Below are 24,550 nucleotides of genomic sequence, written 5' to 3'. Positions count from 1 at the left end.
CTTATATATTTACAACCACATGTATTCATACAATAAAGGCACAAATGGACTGAATATGATTAACAGAGGACAGTCTATGTCCACTTAACGTCCCAAGGTCTTAAAGAGGAGATGATCTTTAACTGGTCCCACCTGAGAGAAATAGGGAAATACATACTGCTAATAAAATATAAATAAACAATTCAGACCCCATGAAATATAAAAAAATTGAAAGTCATATATGCAACAGAATATAGTCCAACAATATTGTAATATTGCACATTTAATATTGAAATTTCACAAATCATTGTTCTGGGGCCTGAAATGGGAAACAGTAGATATTGTATTATTTTGTTTTGCACTGTATATTGACATCGACAACAGTTATAGGTAACTTTAATGTCATGTTTATTAGATGTTCATTCATTTTGATAAACGTCAACCCCAACAACAGCAATGTTCTCTCAGTAAAAGAGACACTTAGAAGACATATCATCTAATGTAATGAATAAAAAGAAAATGCAATGACACTAAAAGTAGAGGATCTGTAGAGTTTAGTGTTCGAAGACAGAAACTCAGGTTGTTTATATTTGGTCCACGGTTGTTGTGCGGTCGATTATTAATGCCTGCAGGTCCAGACAGGTGAATCCATCGACGGTGAGCATTCTCCACTCGATTACACCGCACTCCCTGCACACAAGTTTGTTTTAAAATGGCGGCGGAAGCTCGGAGACAGGTATGAAATATTAACGATACCGGATAAACTCGTATAAAAAAGATGTGCCCGGTCGACCAGTTCGTTTAACGCCCGGGAAGAATATCCTCTCCCGTGTTGATGCCGCGGGACGGAACCGAGAAAACGTCCGTCGTGTTTCAACTTAAAGTTGGCGTGTGTTGAGGAAGAGCCGGAGAGGAAACGTACGACAGCGGCAAGTGTGTCCGGCAAGAGAGTCCGGCTTGTCCGAGGTGTTTGTGTTCTCCGGCCCTTGGATGCGAGTGTGGTTTGTGCATCCGTCCATTGAGCTGTCCGACACCGTGTGTGTCCACCGAGCAGCGTTAGAGGAGGAGGAGGAGGAGATGGAGCGGCAGCGGCAGCAGCAGCAGCGGTAGTCCCAGCATCACCATGGAGCGCACACCTGCCACCCACCTGTAGCATCCCCCCGGCCCCGGGCGGCATGGCGAACAAGACCGGCCAGGAGCGGAGGGACAGCCGCTGCGGTGAGTCACCGCGATGGATGAATGTTGGCAAGAAACACGCAAACTCCCAACCCGACACCACACGTGTTGTTTTCCCCTGCTAACACCGCACCAAACTCCTTAGACAAAAATCAACAAACATAAACGCGGCCCTAAATAGTGTAGCTTTACCCCGTTGATCAACCACAACACTCAGCATTTATGATTGATTTAATATCTGTGTAGAATGCGGCCTTCTTTTCATTTACCGAAGGCCATTTCCTGAGGTAGACATGTATACCTAAACAACCAATATACCACTTTGTGAATTATTTGAAACCAGTCTTTAGTTGGGCAGAAGCCGGTCTGCAGTGGGGCATGACTCAAACGTTTAACTCCACACTTTAACCGTGAGGTTTGGTGTCAGGCTCTAAAGTTCAACATCCAGCTTACACACAAGTTAAAATGTGAGGTCATATCCTCTGTCGGGCCAGAAAAGGATTCTGAATGAAAGTAGATGTGTGAAATGTAGCTGCACTGAAAAACAGCCTCATACATTTGAAAACCTCTTAAATTGAGTAATAATAGTAATATTACTCCCTTCATTCTGATCTTTGGCTGAAGGGCCACTTTAAAAATTGAATAGTATTGTATCTTTGTTGATCTTTCATCACGTGTCACAATGAGTGATGGAATCCATTATGTGGAAAAGATGATGGTTAAGTTGCATTCCACTCATTGTGCCTGTTGCTAATGGTGTTGGATTGTGTGTGCGCTCAACAAAGCAGACTATAAGAGCAGCAGCTCAAAACAGGACTGGGTTTGGCCCTCAAGTTGTTCACTCCTTAGTGAATTAAGCCTCATGAGTCAGTGGTACAGTATCAAATTGAAATTGAGTACAGTGTGAATGTAATAGCACATGTGTGTAAACCGCCTGTCATTCATTGGTGAGCCCTTGTTGTACATTATTTCCACTGTGGCACAGGAAGAACCTGTTGCTGTGTTTTGGGACAAAGTCTGTCAGGCTCACATGACCACCTGCAGGTCGGGGTTTAGAGCTTGGGCAAGAATCTAGCTTTGTGTGTCAACCAGTACACGAGACCCATGTTGGGGTTTTTCAGTGGTTTCACTGTGTTCTCAGTTACAGCATCATCTTTGAGAGAAGCTTATAGACACACTAGCTAAAGCTTTGCTTCCCAGCTGGAGTTACAGCATGGTGTAGCCCTGCTGGAGCCCTGTTCATGTTACACAGGAGACTCCAGTTACAGCCTGGTCACTGTGGGATTAGGTTTCATCTCACAAGGCTCCTACACTCGTATGAATCTAAAGACCCTGATTAATTAGCAGAAACCCTTTTTTAATAATCTCCTATTTTCTCAATTTGTAGACTGATGATTGTTTTGTTTATAAAATAGCATGAATCACTCACAACCAGGGCAGGTTAAGTGTGTTCCTGGAGCATAAATGAGTTTTCTCTGTTCATCTCCACATTTATCTGCATTGTTTATACAACTTTGTAATTATAATTAGTGACCTGATTTAGCATAAATCTATTTAATGCACTAGATGAGCACAAGATACACGGAAACATTGAAGGGTTCATTCTCAGAAGAGACCTTAATATAATGTAATTATTCAAGTGTCCCTTTGTATTTGGCTTCTGTGGTGCAGACAATATCACTAAACAAATCATCAATTACTCAAACGAACCGCCAGAAGGTGAATCCTCTGGGCCGGCTCTGCATGATTAGTAATTATCCTTACTACAATGCAGTAGAGGTGAAGGCGTCGTTTAAAAAAATAAATAATCTTACAATATTGAATTTATACTGATATCAAACAGAGAAAAGCAGCAAATCCTCACATTTGTATTCATTCATTCATTCATTATAAATAAATCAATCATCTAAAATGTTGGAGATGGTTTTTATTAAGTTATTTAAATAATTGTGAAATGATATTGCATAATATACAGACACACAGCAAATGTGAGACGTATACATATAAATATGGTTGCAGCCAGGAGATAACTACAGTAACTATAAATACAGGAAGTGTTGCAAATATTTATTTGTGACATATTGGACAGATAAACATTACATTTTTAATGTTTATTCTGCTGTGAACCATGTGCCATGTTTATGTGTTTGATGTGTCCATCCACATGTTGGTAACCTTATGTTTTAATGCAATCGTAGGTGACCTGTGTTTTACTGGCCTTCACAGTTAATCAGTGGAATTGATGGCAGTTATGTTTCAATGTGGATTTAAAAAAAATGTATTAAGTCAAATTGGCCCACTGTTTAAATTAAATTACGTCCCTTTTTTATGCCCCCCCCCCATTTAGAAAAGATGTAAAATCAAGAACTAATTCAGTCACGTTCTTTTTAAAGGTGTGTCTGGAGAAGCCGTCGTGGAGAATGGCTCTGTGGTCAAAGATCTGACTGCCCCTGACCTCCATGATAACACCAACCATCACTGTCATGAAACCAGCACAACCCCACACCGTGATCCCGTCCTGCCCAGTTACAAGCCGTCCTGCTCCTCTACCCCCACCTACTACAGCAGTCCCCAGAAAAGCTACTCAGACCTGGACAGCCACAGCTTGACTTCCCAGGACTCAGGTATACCCACTCTCGAGATAAACCCTCCCGAGCCCATCCTTCATACCCACCAACGCCCAGACAACGCAGGCCATGATTCCCCTGCAACTTTACCTTTGAATGATGACAACACCATCCGCAAATCCTCCACCTTTCCTCGCAGCGGATATGACTCTATCCGCCTCTTCAGCCCCAGTGTCAGATTATCAGCCCCCACGGGTATGGGTCTCGGGGGCGGAGCCTTAAATCGCAGCGACGACATCTCTGTGTGCAGCGTGTCCAGCATGAGCACCGAGCTGTCGGTCTCCAACGAAGACATCTTGGATTTCACCGTCACGTCGGACTCCAGCGCCATTGTCACCTTGGAGACGGACGACAGCGGCACCGCTCACTTCTCAGACGTCACGCTGTCCTCCTCTCCAGGGGACCCCAGAGACGCATGGAGTCCCGTGCGACCCTACCCGGGGTCGGGTGTCATGCAGCAGGAAGAAGTTGTCAGGCAAAATAAACTTGGACCTCTAGCTAGCTTATTCAACAGGTGAGTTCACATAAGACACAGCATACGTTTTTAAAAACCAACCATAATTTTTACAAACGTTATCTCTATCGTTTTGATTTCGTGCTATTGAATATGTCCCTATCATTCATTCTATTGTCTACAGTCAAATGTAGGCAGCCCTAGCAAGATGATTGTGCATTCTCTACTTCCTCTCATTACAGTCTTTGCTGAAGACCTTATTGTAGCCTTACAGAGGCAAACATTGCTCAATGTTTTACAAACTCGTTTAGCCAAGACATCCTATCCCCTCCCTCCTCTCTTGCGTATTACAGTTTCTCCAGAGCATGACCATTTCCTCAGCTCAATATGTTACAGCATTCGGAAAGTTTTAGATTTAAGACACCCCAAATCCAGGACACTGAGATTAATGACAGAGATCAACGCTTGGGCACATCTAATAATATAGTCTGGTCGTTTATACTGTAGAGCCTCGGTTCCCAAACTTGGGTACATGTACCCCCAGGGGTACGCAAAGTGGTTCAGGGGGTACATGGGGAGAACATTTTATTTGCGTTTTCAAAGTGAAAAATCCCTTTACATTTTCAAACTGAGCTATAAATATTCTAAATAGCCAAGTCGCATTGCCAAAAATACTCATGTATACCCATATTCAGCAAAATAATTACACTGCCAATAAAAGTTACAGGTAGGTTAGTGACCGTTAGTAAAAACGAGGGATGGGCATGAATAATCGACAATCGATTAATTGATCCTAAAGAATTTCCTAGATGACATTTTGTCATAGACGTAATTCTGTTGCGTTCACTGCCAACACTGCAAAGCTATACGTCTCCATGAACGCCTGAGGAGTCCACTGCTCTCTTCAAGTAGGAGGTCTAGCTCCAAAGCTAGCCCCTTCGGACCCAGACAGAGCCGGCTCTGGGTGAGGGGTGTCTGAAGGGGTACGAGACTGTAAAGAGTTTGGGAACCACTGCTGTAGAGGAAAAGAAAGTTCCTCATTAGCACCGTCTTAGCTGAGAAAACAAAGTAGAACAACCGATTTTGCTTAGAAACTGGTTGGCAGCCCTGTGGGACCACTCAATTCTTCCATGTAGAAAGTGTCACTTCCCAGTCCTGTGACTGTTTGTTTGGGGGATGGTAACCTTGTGGATTCATTCTTAGATTCTTTTGAAGAGTAGCAAATGACCAGGGAAGTGTTCCGCCTGTTGCTCTTAGACAAACAAGATCCTTTATCTGCACTTAGCCTCACCTTCAGAGACCTTTTCCTCCACTACGAACTTGCATACAGTAGTATTGCAGTTTGCTCTGACAATGGTGTTGAGTTTATAATACGACCTGTTAGAGCCCAAGCACTGACAGTTTGAAGGCCCTATTGCTTTTCCTTAGGACATACTCTAACTCTCCATCGGCTCGTCAGGCCAGGTGAAAATGTATGTATTTTGGAGGAATTAGAAATGGCCCTTGCAAATTGCTCAACAGCGCCTCCTAAAACGCAGCAATTCTCTATGGTTTAACCGATCTTCAAAAAAATGGGGTACACACGTTTATCATGACCGGACGAAACAAGATGTCCCTGGCACCCGTACAATTAGTGCAACAGGAAGTTGGGCATTTTGGATTTAGTGGCCATTTCGGACGAACTTTTGACCCCCATCAAACACAAGGTTGTTGTATGACTCACATGGTCCAATCGACTCTAAACTGGACATGTATGAAAAGAGTCTTGGCCTGATGACATCTACACAAACTATGACTTAAAATCACAGCGCCCCATGGTGGCACCAGGAAATGTCTTCAGGCAAGACAACAGCTCGAGGCACGTGACGACCATGAGAGTCTTTTGAGGACTAGAAATGCACAGTTGTACACGTGTAGAGCAACAAAGCCTGTGGTTATCGTTCCCTCGGAGCACACAACGCACACAATGCGGGGCCGTTTCTCCCGGACCCTGTCCTCCCTCCTCCCGTGGCCGCATTAGGACCCAAGTTCGCTAGTGCTTGGGCCCACACAGTGCTGCTTCACAGCCCTAGTTTTAAAATGTTGCTCAAAATTAAGCAAAAGTTGTTTTCACACTCTCTTGCCTCATACACATGTAGCCATAACAAACCTTATAAGAAAGGCCCGTCATTTCCTTTCACTGATTTGCCACGCTACACTTTTTTTATTTAATTTCATTTTGGGTGTATGTTGCACCATGCTGCTTGCTGAAAATTCTTTCCTTAGCTGTGAATCTCACACCTGCTGTGTTGTTTTATAATGTGCGTGTCATTGGAAAAGGCTTAAGATTTTCCTCAAGGTTTTAAGACGGATTGCTTCATAGCCTGCGATTAAACAATATTATTGTAGCGTTACAGCACTAAGTAATAAACTGCAAGTTGTAAAAAACAAACAACATAACACTTAGTTATTGCAGGGCTATTCTATAATTTGATAATAACCAGTATTATCATATGCTGTGGCTCATACTGATACTGATGATGGTATTGATTGTTAAATAGATTGAACAGGCACAGGTGAACATAAGAATTACATTTTAGATTGTCCTGTTACTTTATAGCCACATTAACAGCTTTAGCATTGGCTGTATGATTGGCAGTGTTGGTCTGTAAGTCAGATCCAACAATATCAACAGCTATTTGATTGTTTGAAATTCAATTTGGTACAGACATTCATTGTGCTCTGAGGATAATCACTAATGACAGTTTAGATTCCTGTCCAAGTGAAAGTTTGGACCAAATTTTAAGACATTCCCTCAAGCGGAACTTAAGATATAATGCCAAAGGGAAACATAAACATGCTTTGTGAGGCCACCTTGACCTTTGGCCTTTGACTGTCAAAATTAAATGAATTCCTTCAAGGCGTTTTGGAGATATTGCTTCCACAAGTCCCAAAAAATTGCTTTGTGAGGCCACTGTGACCTTGAACTTTTGGCCACCAAATTCTATTAAGGTCATCACTGAGTCGAGTGAATGCCAGATGTGATGAAATTTCAAAACAACGTAAGGTCACATGACCTTGACTCTGTGACCGTCGGCCACCAAAATGTAATGAGTTCTTGAGTCAAAGTGAATATTTGTTAGTTTTCTGAAAGCACTCTTGAAATATCACATTCGTGGGTATTGGACAGATGGACGGCCAACACGAAAACTCAAGGCCTGTGTCCGATGGCGTTCCTCGGCGCAGGGGCCAACGATTCAGAGATATTTTGGAGATTATTTAGTGCAGCTTGTCTAAATTTAATGCGACTGTTGGACCTTGCCGGTGGCCTGTGCTCATCGCCATTCTAGTTGAGTCATGTGATTTTTACGTTTAAAGAGTAATGTGTTATGAATATTTGAAGTTACCTTCCCAACACTGGTTAACCCTAGAAATGGTGGCCACTAACAGTGATGACTGTTAAATTAAATTTGTTATGCTCACAGTGTAAACTATTGCTTACTGTAATTGATTTTTGATTCAGGGTGATGTATCACATGTGAAGTAGCAGTACTTCATTTAAATCCACACCTCCCTCTCATTCGGTCAAGTTATCACTCTGTTATCACTCCTCGCTCACAAGGAGAAGTTACTCATTCCCTGAGTACCCTTCAGATTCCTGTGTCTCACACCCAGGGCGGGGGGGAGCACTCTGAGGAGCAGCAGTTTCTTCACAGTCTCACTCTGCCTGAGTCCGGTGACTGTGTAGGATTTGTGTTAGACTCTCGGTGGAACCAATGAGTCTGAACTCAGGGAGAGCTTGGACTTAGTCAGGAGTTTTTGCTCTCCTGTGTCTCTCCTCCCATTATTCTTTCAAAGATCAACCACTCGCTGCTTCATTCTCTGTGTTGTTTTGATTATTTTTTCGGGCTCATTGTGTTTTGTGGTGAAGGACCAGGATGGCATCCCCGTCACTTCTTCTGTACATCGACAGGTAGGATAACAGAAACATGATTTGCTTTTTGTCTGAATAAAAGCTTGTTCAATGATTGCTGTTCTTTCAGCCTGTACATTTGTACACGGCACAGTTTTTGTTTCTTCCCTATAGATAATTATTTATTTATTTTTTCTGGGAGAAAACAGCAGGGATTTGATGAGAAGTTGAATACTGAGGCTTTTGTGCTGGACTGCCGGTTCCTTGTTGACTAAATACACATTCTACCTTGGATAGAATTTTTGCTTTGTTGAGTGTTGTTAAATGCTTGGAGCAGCTCCAGTGCATTTGTGTCTTTTACGATGTGTGGAAAATAACTTGGTGTACTCTGCTTTCCTTCCTTTACTAGCTTGCTCGGTATTTGTGTACGAGGCATCCTCATTGTCAAGTGAACCATACGAACCACTGGGACCCCTTATCACCTTATTTGCACACTTCAAGACTGAACATAAGGACATTCTTGAGAGACTACAAACCAGTGCAGTGCAAAGCCTTGGCTTGAACTCAACATTACAAACAAGCACATCCTGTCATTCTTTATGGATTTTCTAGCCGTTCCACTTGAGCACCCGACCATAGCGGCAGCCATTCAGCTGTCACATTGAGGCACATTTGGTTTGGACTGAATGCAAATGATGCTCAGGGTTTGTGGAAATTTGTTTGTTGGCAGGTCTAAAAATAACTTGGTCATATATATTATTCCAAGCCTCAGTCACGTTCTCTTTTTTTTTAAAGGCAGAATTCAGTCGGCCTCTGCACTTTGATCTGTGCAGTATTGTTTTATGGTGGTTACTAAAGTTCAACACTCCCCATAGCTCCATTCTTTGTTACAGTTTACTGTTTCCACCCTCGGTTTGTGCTGTGGTGTATGATGACCTGAGATACGAGTCTTAAATTCAATCCATTGCTTTTGAAAGTTACAGCTGTACGCATGTTTCTTTGTGCAATTCCTGAATAATTCACAATTTAATTGGAACCTTAATTCATACTGGATGTGTCTTCAGAGTTGTGCTCCTATAAGCTCTAGCCTGATACGTTGACCTGATGCTGCAGTGTAAGTGTAATAGAAGCATGTGCTGTTGATTTGAGTGAAGATTCTACAGCACAGGCAACATGCAGTGATCAGCCACAACATTACAAACCAGTTACCGGTTTTAATAGTGTGGTTATTAACTACAAGGTGAGGCATCAAGGAGGCAGTGCTGCACATTTCAGCAGGCTTAAGGATGATAATTTTATTGTCTTTTAAGTCTTTCTCACCTGCAATTGCAGTATAGCCTTTTTTTCTTTATTCAAGAGTGGGGTATTTTAGTTTGGGTGCAGGACTCATTGACGTGCACGTTCATATTTTGCAATGGTTTAACTAAAAAGCCTGCGCTCTGCTTGTGCTAAAACTGTGCACTTGCACTCACATTTTGTTGTGCGGACAGATTCGATAAATCATCAATCAGATTTCAGAGAGTTATCAGCGGGTAAAGGCCACGTGTCTTCGTTACAGCTGTCCACAGTAAACACAGGAGCCAGCCGCAGACACCGTACGCTATCAGCTGTATCTACTCAGTGTCTGTCAGCATGTTGTCCTGTCAGCACTCCCCTGGAGGCAGCATAGAGCCCTTGGGCCATGCTGTGCTGCAGTTAGCAGGTCAAAGGTCAAATTGATCCTCCTGAAACTACTTTGTTAGTTTTACACCTCCTTTCCACATCTCTCAGGTCCTCGCAGCTGGGTCCAAGTGGTGTCAATGCACTATCATTACATAAGGCAGTTGCCACGGTGAATAGCTCTTGTTGAGATTTATCAGAGGCAAACAGCCTGGTGTGGACCCTTTGATTACTCTGCCTGTTATTTCACCTTGCTCGGTCAGATGAGGCCTTTTGTTTGACCACTTCATTCGCGGCTTTTAATTAAAGCCCCCACAGATAGACAGCTCTGTGATAACACCACTCTGATGGAGTAATGAAAGGAATAGCTGGCTAAATAGTGTTCCCGCTGAAGATAAATAAGGCTTTGCGTGTGGTATTTAAACACCAGGTGATGGAAGATAAACAATCCATGCAGATGGCCCTCTCTTCCAGTCGAGCACTCTGTGTCGTGATCATTTGAAGTGGAAGTGAAGTTCTTTAGTGAAAGCAGCAAAAATCACATTTAATCAAACAATGATTTACTACTGTTAAATGGGGTGTGCTAGTGTTAAGTTTTGAGCAGGAACTATCTTTTAAAATGTTGTATTCTATTGATTGTTTATTTGATTATTAATTCGGATTAGTCGAATGAGGCTTTGGTTAATTACCAAAAAATACCAGTAACTTCTACCATTAACTGCTCAAACTTTTACTCTTGTAAAAAAAAAAAAAAAGGTTAAAATAATATTGACATGAATTTACAGGCATCGCTGCTGTTTCATTGGTTTATGGGTTTTCTTTTGAGGTGCTGTGTGTGTGTGTATATAAAGTAGAGCAGGTAACATTTTATAGGTATTGTGCATTTAATAGTATGAGCCAGTGTTTCTATTACTCATGAAGTTTATTTTTAGGTGTGCAGGCATTTCAGATTTAGTGGGTGAAGAAACTTCAGGCAGTTGAATAAAACCTTTTTAGATAATTTTTCATTGGCTTGTGGGTGAGATACTATACATGCATTTTGATTTATTTTTAATCTCTAATTCACCTTAGATGGCGAATGACTGCTTTAAACTGTTGTAATTATATAAACATATCCCCGACCCCCCCCCCCCTGCCAAACACACACACACACGCGTACAAAAGGGCCCAGAAGCAGACATCACACAATGAGCAATGTTGTTGTCCTGTCGTTATCTTTTATCCCCCCCAATCACATTAACATTCTGATGAACATGATAAAAACAGTTGTGCTGCTGTGCTTTCAGCCTCAGTTTTCCAAAGCGTGTGGATTAGCATTTTTATAAAGTCTCTATTTAAAAGAACAACAACATCCAAACCCCCACACTTTGAATGACTGTGTGACAGGTAATGGGAGCCACCATCATTGGGGTTGCACGTAAACGATGCGACGTTTAATTACTGTATTTACATAATCAACGTCCTGTATGTTATCGTTGTCACATAGGTTGCGTTGGGTGATTTATTTCTATTGGCTTCTATCCCAGTAGTTATGAGAGGACACAGACTTCGGTCATAACAAGTGACCCAGAAAAGACTATGAGCATAGCTTGTGTTGTACTTTTGCTCTGTGTTTTGATGGCCAATTTATTGTTCCTCCTGCCTAATTCCCACTCTCCATCCGGCGTCTCTCTCAGGAGCCTGTTTGCCAGGAGGGTAAAGGACAGTCGACCAGTGGAGCAGCCGGATCCAGGGTGGAAGCTTTTCGGGAAAGTCCCCCCACGGGAAGGCCCCATCAAGGATCCTAAGAAAATCCAAAAGGTAGAAGATTTTGATTGATTTATTTTGTTGTTGGTGGGGAGAGATCCCAGAGTTCGGTTGTCATCTGGCAAATGAAGAACGTCTCTTGTTGAATAGATTTACATAGACACAAAATCCAGTAGCTGCACATATAACTCTCCTACCCTGTACAATATTTTTTATGATCAGATATTATATAAAATAATAATATATAGAAAATGATGATAAAAAAGTGAGTTCTAATGGTTATAGTGTTTGCTTCATCCATCTTCGAAGCAGCTAGCGCTAACTATGGTGCCATTTTGAGTAGCTTGGAGGTTAGCCTCCCGTTTTAAACAAAAGTGTAATACTGCTGTAGAATTACTGATAAAAAAGGCCTGTGTCTCCACCAGGCCTTTTTTCAATAACACACTAACACACTTGAATTGTGTTATTTTTCTTGGCCAGGCTCGGCTCATTGTGTCAGTAACATGCATGTGTTTGTGTCACTCAGCAAGCTGAAATTCAAAATGTCCAGGTCGTTCAGAGCACTTTGTTAGATAGCCAGGACAGACTGGACATAGCATTTATCAGTGCCAGTGTATTTATCTCTGGCCTAATTAAAAAGCACGGTTGTTTCCTACAGGCAAAATCAACCAAAGAACAAGATGGCAGTATGTAATTAGAGCCTGGAGAAGCCTGTAATTGTGTTACCGTTTCCCCTTTGGCTGACATGAGGGAAGGAACCCGCTCTTGTGGGCTTTGAGCTGTTGACACCGGGAGGAAATTCCGGTTAATGTACCACTTGTAGCCATTTAACCTGTCACAAGTTTGGTTAAAATAACTATAAATGTAAGCCAGAGGAGCTGTTGGAAGTGTTTCCATTAACAACCAAGATTACTCCTGCTGATGTGGAGAGGTTGAATCTGCTAATGTGACAGTATTGCATTAACTGGACACATGTTTTATCTTAAAGAAGCTCAAACTACTACGTGCTATGTTTGAGAGTTTACATCACACACTTTAGGTTTCAATCCTCTTACAGCCACAGTAATCTTGGTCTGTGTCCATTGATGACGCCCCTGTGTAATCAATAATGAACTGATAGGTTCCAGACCCTGGAACACACACACTCACGATACACACCCTCAAGAGTTTAATATCCTCAGTCAATCTCCTCTGTGGTTGTAACCTTATATTGGACCTCAGGAATCGGTTAACAAGGATTAGCTTTCAAGCTTTTGTGCTGCCAGTGGCTGTTCAAAGGCGGGTCATTACACTCTTTCCGTGTAATGCTTTATTTGCCAGCTACTATTGTCCAGCTACTGCGGGACATCCCGTGCTATTTCTACCAGCAACCTCTCCCCCTTTTTTCCTTTTTAGAGCATTTTAACGGATCAAGTTTATCATTCTAATTTACACCACTTATCTGTGACTTCAAGCACTCGGTGGCCTTAGTGTCATATGTGGCTGCAGTGAGAAAAGAAACTGGTCTGTGGTCTGCTGAGCCTCTGAATTGCATTGTGTGGCAGACGAAAAACAAGTCAGAATTACTGGGACTTGGATGTAAGGCTGAATTGATGCATTTTTTATTTGATCCGTGTCTCTGGCCCTGCTGCTCTGTAATCCTGAGTGAAATGATTGGCTGGCGTACCTGACCTCCCTACCCTTGCACTTACTGCATATGACCCGTAGTCTTCACAAGCCGGAGAGGCATACACTGCTGAAGCAGCGCAAATAGTCATGTTAGTGAGCAAGTCATGGAAAAGTCCACTTCTAGCACATTTTTCCAGGATTAACAACCCCAGCTTTAAATCCTGGGTCAACTCTAATAAAAGAGGGATTTATGGAGGAAGATGGTTTTATACAACTTTGCTGAAACTGGTGATGGCTAATATTTTCTGCTGTAAACTGAGCGAATGGCATTTTATCGATCAGCATAACTGAGGTGGTTAAAGTTAAATATATCCCTCAAACGTGGGAAAACCAACATTATGTGTCTAAGTATGGTCCTCCAGAATGGCATCAGTGTTCCTTGGTGTAGATTTGGTGACTTGGGGTCAAAGCACAAGAGTTCCTTGCATATTAGAACACTGAATACTTAAAAACTGTGCATCTTTGGTACAAGACTGCTGTTGTGCGAGCATTGCATTTAAATACAGAGAAGATCAGTATATAATCAGGGAACAAGGGAAACAAATCTCAAGACACAGCTGGTAGATTCAGCTTGTTTTGGCACTAAAGCTGCAGCTGCTCGATCAGTCCTGACTGGACGAAGTTAGCTGAGTGGCTGAAACCTGATCTGTTATTCTGGGGTTGATTATGATGCCTGGGCACAGCCGAGCGCAGAGCACCTTCAGCAGAGAGACCGGGGCTAATAACACACGGCAGTGCTGATTTACTGACACACGCAGCAGCAGCAGCTTTGACAGACCTGATGCAGAGCTGCTCAGTGTAGCGCCACTGCTCAGAGAGAGTGGGGTGAGTAGGGAGAGAGCGAGAAGAGGGGTGTCATGCTGCTACCACATCCTTTCCAATGCGGTGTGTGTCCCTCTGTCGGCAGCTTGACTGTCTCTCTGGCCTCCCTTTGCACCTCCTTGGTGTCCGGTTGCCAGGAGTGAGCGCTCAGGGGGCAGCAATGACGCTAGGCTAGGGCTTTTGGAATCAAACCCCCTCCGGAGGACTGGCCGTCTGTAAGAAACCGCAGCGTTCATGGTGAGTGAGCACTTAACACTGTGAGGACAAGCGGGCGAACGTGGGGACCCACTGTAATTCTCCTCGTCTAGCCGAATCAGAGTGCATCTGTATTCACTGCAGAGGAAGATGATGGCTCGGATTTCACACAGTAGCCTCTTTCAGCTCGTTGTAGCTCTGTGTTTCATGGTGGCTTCGGACGGGGGCAGGATGCTGATTGTCAGACTGTCTAAATCACTAGACAGATGAAGATAATGAATGGTTTTCTTGATGCGTTGATCGACTAATCCCCATCTTCACTGCATGTTAGTACAACAAAAAGCATGTGCAGCAGCATGATGGCCTTGTCTCTTTTCTATTCTATACTCTATGCCTATACTCCTCCCCAACTCCCCTGTGGTAACTGTTGTGGGTACTGGTGATACTACAGATTAAATCGCTATTGAAAGTTATTCAGATACATTTAATTATGTCGACAATATTGTATCAGATCTGTAGTTCTTCCAGTTACTGTAAATGACCAAGTGTGATCAAATGTTTACATGGACACCGATAGATTTGCACTCTATTAAGCCATCGGTCTGAATGCCACTGCCGTGTAAACAGCGTTTTCTGATTACCTTAACCAGAATAAGGTCATACTTGAAATAGACAATAATTGAATAAAGACGTGGAGTGTTCTGGCCGTTATGTAGACCTGGATACATCATAATCCAATTATGACATCCTATTGTAGTTTTCACTGCAGATTGCATCATCTACAGCAGTTACCTACTGCTTGATGACGAATACTTTAGGTGCAAACAAGTTGGAAAAATAAAAGGAATCGGAGCTTCTCCAAAAAAAAAAATGCTATACAGTTGCATCATACATGTAACTGTTCCAGGTAGTGGTTTTAAAACAGGCGAAATAACTAATTACGTAATGACATGAGAAGAGAACATCACATTAATTTGGTGTGTATCAACATTTCCATTTTTTGAAATTAATTCTGCCTAGCTATAGCAGTTTTGCAGTGAAACCAGTCTAAGCGTCCTGCTGTGGTCTTTCATCTCTCGGCTTAAATTATTGAGAAACCAGCAGGGTTTTTGATGTGCTGTAATGCAAAGGCAACAACCAAAAACAATATTTGACAGTTTTATTAGCAATTGCGACATTGGTGTGTTTTTTTTTTTTTTTTCACATTGCACCTTTTTTGCCCTCATCAAATTCGTCTGCAGTTGTTTTTAATCGTTGAAGCTTTCATTTAACTTGAATCGGCCCCAGAAACCAACTGGATGAAGACTGGAGCTGCTTCCTAGTGTCTGCAGTTCGAAACCATAGAGGACATGAACAGCCAGCCAGCCAGCCAGCTAGTCAGTGAGTGCAGCCAGGCGCCCAGAGAGCTCTTACATCACAACCGTGAAATCCGAGAACTTTACTGAAAGCCAGTGTGACAAAGCAGGTTGCTCTGGCAGCCGGTTATCATGGGATGTAGTAAATATTCAAGCTCAGGGCTACCATGGTGGGACCGGGAGGGTTTGTTTCATTGTTAAATCTGTGAACATTTCAGAGAAACGTGACAATATATGTGTTGCCAAATAGCCATTCATGAAATCACGCAGTTGTACATTTCTTTCTGCCAAAAAACAAAACATGCACCAAGGGAGTTTCATTACTTACATGTTTCATATTAATCCATGTAGTCCAATGATAAAGTCTCTTTGTACATGTGATAAATTCAGTACTCAAAAACAGCCCATTTCAAACAGGCAGGTTTAGAACAGGCACTACACTAGGTTAACAAATATGAGGAATAGCACTTCGAAAAGTCGTGTTATACTTTGTTGGTGGTGCTTGCACATATTTATTGCAAAATTAAATTGCAATAAATAATTTACTTTTATTAAAGTTAAGGTAGTTAGTACAGGAAGAAGAGGTGGATACTGACGTTTGACAAATGCATGCTAATCAACGCAAGTTTTAATGAATTTCTTTACGAGATGATTGACAGGATATTAAAGTGGGGGGAACAAACACCATTCTGTGTGAAAGACGACAAGGCAAATTGGGCTGCAGTTGAAGTAGTTGGCAGCTCCAGGAGGAAGAAGGCAATGTAATAATGTGCAGTCTCTTTCCTTCTCTCGCTAATCACTTCTTGTCAGTGTAAGTGCTGATTCACCAGTCATACTAGTTTTTTTAGGAACAGAGGAATGTACAATTGTGTGTTGAGTGTTAGCCGGAGTCTTGCGATGGCACCATCAGTATTGTTTTTATAACTTGGGTAATGAGTTGAAGGTGTTTCTCACCCTCATTCTTTTAATAGCCTCGCTGCTCATTTCATTATTGGCACCTCCCGTTTTCTCGTATCCACACATTTCTCCCTGTCCACAGACACAACTCAGTGCAGTTTTCTGTTTCAACCTTAGTAACACCTGCAGTGCTGCTGAACAGATGCCAAATTGCCTCCCCCCCCAGTCTCTCTACCTCCCCTCTCTGTCTCTGCAGTGTCCATCCATTCCCAGGGTGAGAAGCTCGGCTTTGCTTTTTTTTTTATTGGCCTACCAGGCAGCAATACATGCATGTTGAGTTAAGCACAGACTCACAGTGATAAGAGACAAACAATATGTATTCATATACCTTATTTTAATTTTCTTTGATTTGACTGGTACAATATACATTTATTTATCCCAAACACATGCACAGACACACTCATGCAATTGAGGGAAATTTGTCCTCTGCTTTAACCCATCTGGTGCAGGACACACAGAGCAGTGGGCAGCCATGTAGAGCGCCCAGGGAGCAGATGTTAGGGGAGTAAGGTGCCTTGCTCATGGCCACTAGACAGTTGGGGTAGGGAGAACCCTCATGGATTTTTAGACAGATCCAAGTGTTGTCCATCCAGGTTCGTTTTTTTGTTATTACTCTGTGGAGTCGAACCAGAGACCTTCCAGTCTGATGTCTTCCCAATTTTCTGCCCATAGTCCAAGTTTTTCTGCCAACATGGTTATGATAAGATTGCACTTATTAAGTTGATTGCTTCGATGTGAATACTGTGATATCGCTCCATCGTGCATTTTCATATGGTGCTGGGCAGGGCAGTGGCTTCATCACAGCCTCCTCACAGAGAAACAGACGCCTGCTGCAGGTAAATTGGTTGGATCCGAGTGGCGAGTGCGAATCAAAACAGTTAAGTTCTGGGCTGTCAAAGAACAAGCTGAAAAAACGGGGCAAAAATAAATGACCAAGCTGGGGGGGAGTGTAGAGTTGGGTAAAAATTCTTTCTAGGTGCCTCACCACAAGAAATTATTTTCACATTACATTCCACTGGTAATGTAATTGCAGCTTTAAAATAGAATGTCCCTCTTACTGCTCCTTTTGCTCTCTTAGATAGGGACAGGAAAAAGTGTTATTGGTACGGTCTATAAAGCCTGTTGCAGCACTGTGTATGTTGGACCACGCAGAAACTTTCTCTTTTTCTCTTTCAAGACAAATATGAGCAAAATGCCTTGTTAAACCTGTAGCTGGGTTATTATCCTGAATATCTTAAATCAAGCAGTCAAAGCGGGTACAAGGGAGGAGAGTAAGTGCTCAAGACAGTTAAAAAAATAGTCTAAGTGAGGATATAGTTGGTGAATGAATAGAAAAGTAGGTGTAAGTACTCGCATAAGACGGGTGACTCACCCTTTAGTGTGGTGTTCTCTCAGCCCAGTGCTCAGGGTGCAGTCTTCCCATGAATCACATCCACTCTCCAGCGGTATACAACGTTTTTTTCATTACCACTCAAACTTCCAGCTTCATGCATCCTCCTCATCTTTGCTTCATGCACCATTGCCTTCATTTCTTCCGGTCTTATGTGTTAACGTCTCTCCCTTGAGTTCCAACCTTCATGAGATGTTTTTGGCATTTCCCTCTCAGGCTTTCCCATTTTCCATGACTCTGGTCTGCAAGATCAAGAAACAACATGAACAATCTGGTGTTTAGCTTGATTACAGGCAAGTGCAGCATAAACAAATTAGAGTAGCTGACCCGAATGAAAATATAACTTGCATATTTTTGTCAGGGAACCCAACTCTATTGTGAGCATTTTAGCTTGCTGTCTATAGCATTTAGCTCGGAAGTACAACGCCAGACAGTCACCAGCATGACTCCACACTCTTGAATCTTTGTTTGTCTGTTTTACAGTATTATCATCCTGTCAAGAACTAACTGTCTGGCAGGTGCCCTATACATACATTTTATGGCTATTGTAAGTAATTCATGGTAGTTTTGTCTTTTTTTTTTATTTAGATTCATTTGGTGTCGTGTCCCCCCTCCTCAAGCAGATATTCAGCCTGATTCAATTTCCTTTTATATGTCCCTCAGGGCCAATAGATATCAGGCTCTGGTACATCAGACAGCGTCACAAAGGCAGATTAATAATGTGCTGCATCACTAACAGTAACACACTCACACACTTGCTTGCTCACAAGCACACACACCGGAAGAATAGATTGTTCCGCCTGTATTGTGGCCTGTAGACCTCGGCCTGCATTATTAACCAGCTCGACGCACACTGGAGGACATTCTGGACACACAGAGGGGTGTGTGCGTGCGCTCATATTGCACTTGCCCTATTTAAAGTACTTCCTCATTAACTAGTAAGACAACGCACCATCTTGCTATGGTCTCCTCTAAAGGTCGTCCCTGCACTATTTGTTCTCTATCTCCTCTCTAATTCTGACGGCTGGATTTACACACACACACACAGAACCTGAAAGTCAGTCAGCTGATACTTCTGTTCAAGTGCTCCTCTGTGGCTTTAGCTGTAACAGACTGACAGTCACATGGCCTCCTCTTTCTATAGGCCTGTATCACACTCCCAGGGGTGGAACAGCAACCACACGCTCATTAGACACAGCTGACAAATGCTCAGAGGGCATAAGAACGGTGTCACAAGGTTGTCAGGACATTTCTCAGTGTTCCTGTGTGACTTAACGTGGATGTATGAGCCCCCCTCCCCTCTTATTTCTTTTCAAGTTTTTCCAATCTCCCTCCTTTTTCCTTAAAAATCATTATAGTTGGAATTAAATGTCAGCTATAACCATTGTGGAAAATTCCCTGGATGTGGAACCGCATCCCTGTTTTGCCACCTCTCAGTACTTCATTGCCACTGGTAATGTCAAAATAAGGCCTTGTTCAGACCTGAGTGGTCACAGGACACACATTCAGGAAGCATTTTAATACCAGGATCGGATCTCACTTCCCTGCTCTATATGCAAATAAACATTCGCGTCATTTGTGTTTGTGAAGACCAAATGATATTGTTTTTACCCAGTCTGAATATATCGATGTGTTTGTTGTTGCAACCAAAAGAGCGGGAGAGAAAGAGAGAGGGAGGGGGCCCGAGCTGGTCAGTGTTTATATTGTAACGGTTAAAAATCCAAATATGAATAAAACCGGTCTCTGCAGTTGGTTTCCCTGTTATACTGTAAGTAAGGTTCATTTTATGTGTATTTGTCTTAATCCTCTGTTTTTGTTGCAGGAATATGAAACAAAGAGTGGCAGAGCTGGACCCGGCAACCCGACGTCGCCCAGGCGGAGTGTGAGGAAAAACCTGGACTTTGAGCCACTGTCTACCACCGCACTTATACTGGAGGACAGACCTGCGTATGTACACAGACACGCACACCGTCGATCCTTTTGGTCGTTGGACATTTTTCATTCTCTCTCACCGCCAGTGGGGTTTACTCTTCAGAAAACAAAGCCGTTGTGTCTCCATCCTCCCCCATCATTTAGTCTTTATCAGCCCTCCTTCCTCTGCCTGATCATTACCCTGTCAGTCATTCCAGCTCTCACCGCTTCCCCCGTTCGTATCACAAACAGTAAACGAGAAGTGTTGCTGAAAGTTGAATGGCCCTCCCTCTGCCTGGCTCCATTACCCTGCTTTTTTGTTTTGTGTTGAGTTTGCATTTTGTTTACATAAAAACAGACGGACATATGCTTGGCCTAACTGGGCTTCACCTGACATTTAGTGGTACTGCTGTACCGCATGTAGACTTAAAACAATAGTGTAATTTAGCCTGGTTTTTCTGTGTCTTCAGGAAAATCAACACCACGGCTAGAAAAACTGAGTTCAGCTGCTGCAGGCTTTTTGCAACATGCATGCTTCCTTATCTTGTTCCATTGTCAGTGGCACCCTCTAGTGGTAGAAATCATTAAGAAAGGTGCAATGTATTGGGTAATTTATTAGAAATATAGTGCATCATCTCTGTATTTGTAGAATTTAGTAAGACTAAACAAGTACAGGATTTTATCTTGATTCACTTGCTCAAGTGTAGTAGGAACATGTGTCATCAGACAGATCCTGAAAAACATCTATACTCATCAATACTAATCCATATGACGTGATCTTCACCAGCAGAGTTTCCCCAGTTGTGTGAGATTACGGACATTAAATTAGCATTAGACCGTGAGGGGAGATTGCTGTTTCTTAAGTCAGAAATTATATTAAATACCCAGTGTTATAAAACAACTGGTTAGTCAGATATTAGAGGATAAAATAAAGGGCCAAGTACTGTACATAAGATGTGACCTCATCAATATAAATGTTTAACAAAGCGTAGACATCCAAGCCCCAGCTGACCGCATCTCCCACCACCCGAGCGATAAAGGGAAGTGCTGGTGGCCGTGTTCCTGTGCACGTTCTCCTCTCTTCGTGCCACAGAAGCACTCAGACATGAATAATGCAAGTAATCCTCAGAGAAACTCAATGCTGCTAACCCGTTTACTTAAATGCATGTCTGTGTGATACAGGAATCTGCCTGCCAAGCCAGCTGAGGAGACACAGAAACACAGGCAGCAGTATGAGGAGATGGTGGCCCAGGCCAAGAAGAGAGGTGAGGACAGGTGGCAAAAGAATCAAGGTTCACCTGCTGTCTTTGTCTAGGGTCAGAGGTCATCTCTGGGGCACCGGAATTCACCAAGACGGCTACAGGAACCTGCTATGTATTTTTGGACTCTACCATTCTCTAAATCTATCCCCTCCTTTACCCACTCTTATGCCTCTTTGACACCAAAATTAGCAGGTATACATGGTTTACCCCCCCAAACAATGCCACAAACACACTGACGACTGAGGTGATCTCTCACCTCACTGTCTTGCCAAATTAGCACATTTTCTCAGGTGTCTTGTTTCCATCACTGTCGATCGGCGCTGATAAAAACCAGTATCTACTGCACATTCATTTGACCTTGGGGTGAATGCCGATCGTATCCATTCCCATTGCAGACAAAAGCCAGATATTACCGGTTGTTAGTGTCACCGGGCTCTACTGTATCTGACCACCTCTCCTCACCCTCCTGTCTGTAGAGCTGAAGGAGGCTCAGAAGAGGAAGAAGCAGCTGGAGGATCGGTGTAAGCTTGAGGAGAGTATTGGCACAGCCTCCCAGGTCTGGAACCAGGAGATATTGCCTAACTGGAGTACAACGTGAGTACAACCGCTCTCATTGAGTTGAGAAGTATAACAAAGTATTTCCCCAAGAAAACACCCTTTGAAATGTCCAGTGCTTTCAAATATAGTAGAGGACCTGGATGTTTAAGCACATCACCCCAACCCAGTGGTGGAAGTCGGTACTGTTGCGAGTTATCTGAATTGGTTCTCATCAATGCATCACCCTCGTTTTCCACACGATTCCACCTGTAAAACCATTTATCATATTCGTATTTTAAGACACTGTTAATTTCAGGTTAAATACAGTGAAGTGTCCTCATTGATTCAGCAATTCTTAACTATTACTTACCCAGTGCTGATAATCCACAGCTTGCTCTTAAGCCTATATATAGTTGTATATAATCTTGACAAACATGAGGACATCATCTTCCTTATAATGTTGTTGTAGGTAGCTGTACTTCTCCGCAAATTAAAGCATTAACCTGCTGCGTAGTACAGGAGTACATGTTACAGACCTTTGAAGACCTTTAATCTAAGATTGGTACTTGATTTTCCAAATATGAAAATAGTTTTCAAATGTTACTTTATACCATTTAGATTTATTGATTGTCTCTAATGCCCAGCATCATAAGCTGTTTTTCAGACATGAACCTAGGAAAACGGCCATAAAATTGGGTCTAGATATTATCTGGGGTTGACATCTGTGTCGTTGTCCTCTACATCTAAGGCTCCTCTTTTTTCAATCTGAGATATTTGAATTTTTCCAGTTTCATGTCTGGGGCATTTTAGTGTTTGTGCTGGTTAAAATCGGTGCCTGGAAGTGCTGAAGAAGCGAGTTGTGCAGCGTGTCAAAAGTCTTTGGGGGTGGAATCACACATAGATTAGTCTTAAATTTTGACCAAGTGGTTGACCTACATATGCCTCTTTGCTTTGTTCCCACATCTCAAACTCGACCAGGTGCACATCTCGGCGTGTGAGAGACCTCTGGTGGCAAGGCATCCCCCCCAGTGTCCGAGGCAAAGTGTGGAGCCTGGCTGTGGGCAACGATCTCAACATCACTCACGGTACGTCATGGGAGTGAACGTGCATCTCCGAGCGGATGAGGAGAAATAGTGAAACTGTCACATTTACTGATTTGTTACCTATTTGCTCACTCTGATACTTCCTCCTTTCATTCATTGGAATATTTGTGTGAACATGCCACACATACATACACACACACACACACACACACACACACACACATAGATGAGTGTGGCAGTTTGTCGCGTTTGTTATTGAGCTGAAGTGGCAGTGAGATGCACGGTCTATTAGAGCAGGAGCATGGTCCACTGAGCACGAGTACAAGCACAGACATGCAGAATTTCAATTCGGCATTTAGACTGCAGTTCTCATCCACTCCTTACAAACCCTCTGCATGAATAATCAGCCAGAGCAGTGTCGAGCTCAACATCGTGTTTCAGAAAGCTCATTATTTCCATCGAGTACAATCACTGGAAGGCAGCCGCAGGTTAAAGCCATGACGGGTACATTCAGTCGTAGTGCAACAACATAAAAGTCCTCTGAGATGGCAGGAGGTCTGTTTTCTGTCATCGCCTCACATGAGCTGAATCCTTTCAAACCTTAAAGTGGTTTCTGTCCAGTAATCCTGCTCTCTGTCTGTCTTTTAAACCTCCGTCTTCCCTTCTTCTCTTAATGCTGTTATGTTTCCCTGCAGAGCTGTATAACATCTGTCTGTCCCGGGCGAGAGAGAAGTGGAGGGCCACGCCAGCATTTTCTTTAGAGACTGAAATTAATGGTAAAGATAGATAAGAAACTGTCGATCACTGTTTCTTGCTTCTTTTTTTTTAAACCTGAGTTCTGACCAACATCTTTCTGTGTGTTTCTGAACGTGCCACCATTATCTTTGCATTAGATGCTGGTTCTTCAGACAGGGAGTCGAGCCTGGAGCTGATCAAGCTGGATATCTCGAGAACCTTCCCCCAACTGTGCATCTTCCAGCAGGTCAGTGAGAGAAGCTCAACACGTTGGTGCAGTCACGGCTGCTTTTTCTTTTTACCTGTTCAATGTGTTTCCAATGCAGAAAGCAAGTAATAGGATACACTAAAGACATCACTGACAAAAAATTCAAAAACACTAATGGAGAAATATCTTTTTCCTTTTTTATTGTTTAATTTAGCTTTTCCTACACTCTTAGAAAGCTTAATAGCCTGAGGCTTAACACTGGTTAACATTAGTTTGAGAAAGCAAAGCTGAGGTTGACATAACCTTGATATTAATGTACCAAAGAAAACCTAACCCTGGATTTCCTGAGTAATGTTGCGTGTGGTTAGGTTTATTTTAAATCCATTTTTTTCTATGTCTTTATTATTTATTTTGTTCCTTACCAGGGCGGGCCCTATCATGATGTGTTGCACAGCATTCTGGGAGCATACACTTGTTACCGGCCAGACGTTGGCTACGTAAGTCACACACTCACAGAAGCAATTCTTCCCTGTTAATTCCCTCTAATCAAATGTGTAAATTAGATATTGATATTCTTTTTGTCTTCAACACAACCACTTGCTCGCACTGAGAAACCAGAGTTTGACAGGTCGCTGGCAGGAGAAACTCTGAAGAATGTCCAACAATTGACTTTAGACCGACATTTGCGTTTTCACATACAGCCCCTTGATATTATGCATAATGCAATCCATGTCTGAAAGCAGCTGAATAGAAACAATATAAGCCTGAACCCAAGTCCTTAGAATCAAAACAGAACTAAGTTGTTTTAAGATTGGTCTAAGATTGAATGTCTCAATGCATGGTGAGGGCGACATAAAGCTCAATAACTTAAACCAACTGTAGATTAAAAAAAAGTTGATTTAGGGAGCTAATATCTTCCTTCCCTCTCGAGGCT

The 24,550-nt window shown here is 42.6% G+C and overlaps 1 protein-coding gene across 3 annotated transcripts in view; it reads left to right on the top strand.

The window, feature by feature from the left end:
* Window positions 1-689: 689 nt before the first annotated feature.
* The window catches only part of tbc1d14 (TBC1 domain family, member 14), a 29,848-nt gene continuing 5,987 nt past the window's right edge, over window positions 690-24,550 (top strand). Inside the window, exons 1-10 of one of the 3 annotated variants that reach the window (XM_062384036.1) lie at window positions 690-1,197; window positions 3,549-4,296; window positions 11,464-11,587; window positions 19,743-19,867; window positions 21,014-21,096; window positions 21,570-21,687; window positions 22,609-22,715; window positions 23,369-23,449; window positions 23,567-23,655; window positions 24,042-24,113. In XM_062384036.1, coding sequence (XP_062240020.1) covers window positions 1,155-1,197; window positions 3,549-4,296; window positions 11,464-11,587; window positions 19,743-19,867; window positions 21,014-21,096; window positions 21,570-21,687; window positions 22,609-22,715; window positions 23,369-23,449; window positions 23,567-23,655; window positions 24,042-24,113 — 1,590 coding nt within the window. In that variant the 5' untranslated portion in view covers window positions 690-1,154. Of the gene's footprint in view, window positions 1,198-3,548; window positions 4,297-7,965; window positions 8,189-11,463; window positions 11,588-13,965; window positions 14,261-19,742; window positions 19,868-21,013; window positions 21,097-21,569; window positions 21,688-22,608; window positions 22,716-23,368; window positions 23,450-23,566; window positions 23,656-24,041; window positions 24,114-24,550 lie in introns of those variants that run through there. The other 2 variants (XM_062384037.1, XM_062384038.1) reach the window with 2 other exon arrangements.

The sequence above is a fragment of the Platichthys flesus genome, chromosome 24 (genome assembly GCF_949316205.1).
Source record: "Platichthys flesus chromosome 24, fPlaFle2.1, whole genome shotgun sequence".
NCBI classification, from domain to species: Eukaryota; Metazoa; Chordata; class Actinopteri; order Pleuronectiformes; family Pleuronectidae; genus Platichthys; species Platichthys flesus.
The sequence above is the reverse complement of the archived record's forward strand: the minus strand, read 5'-3'. Positions and strand labels throughout refer to the sequence as shown.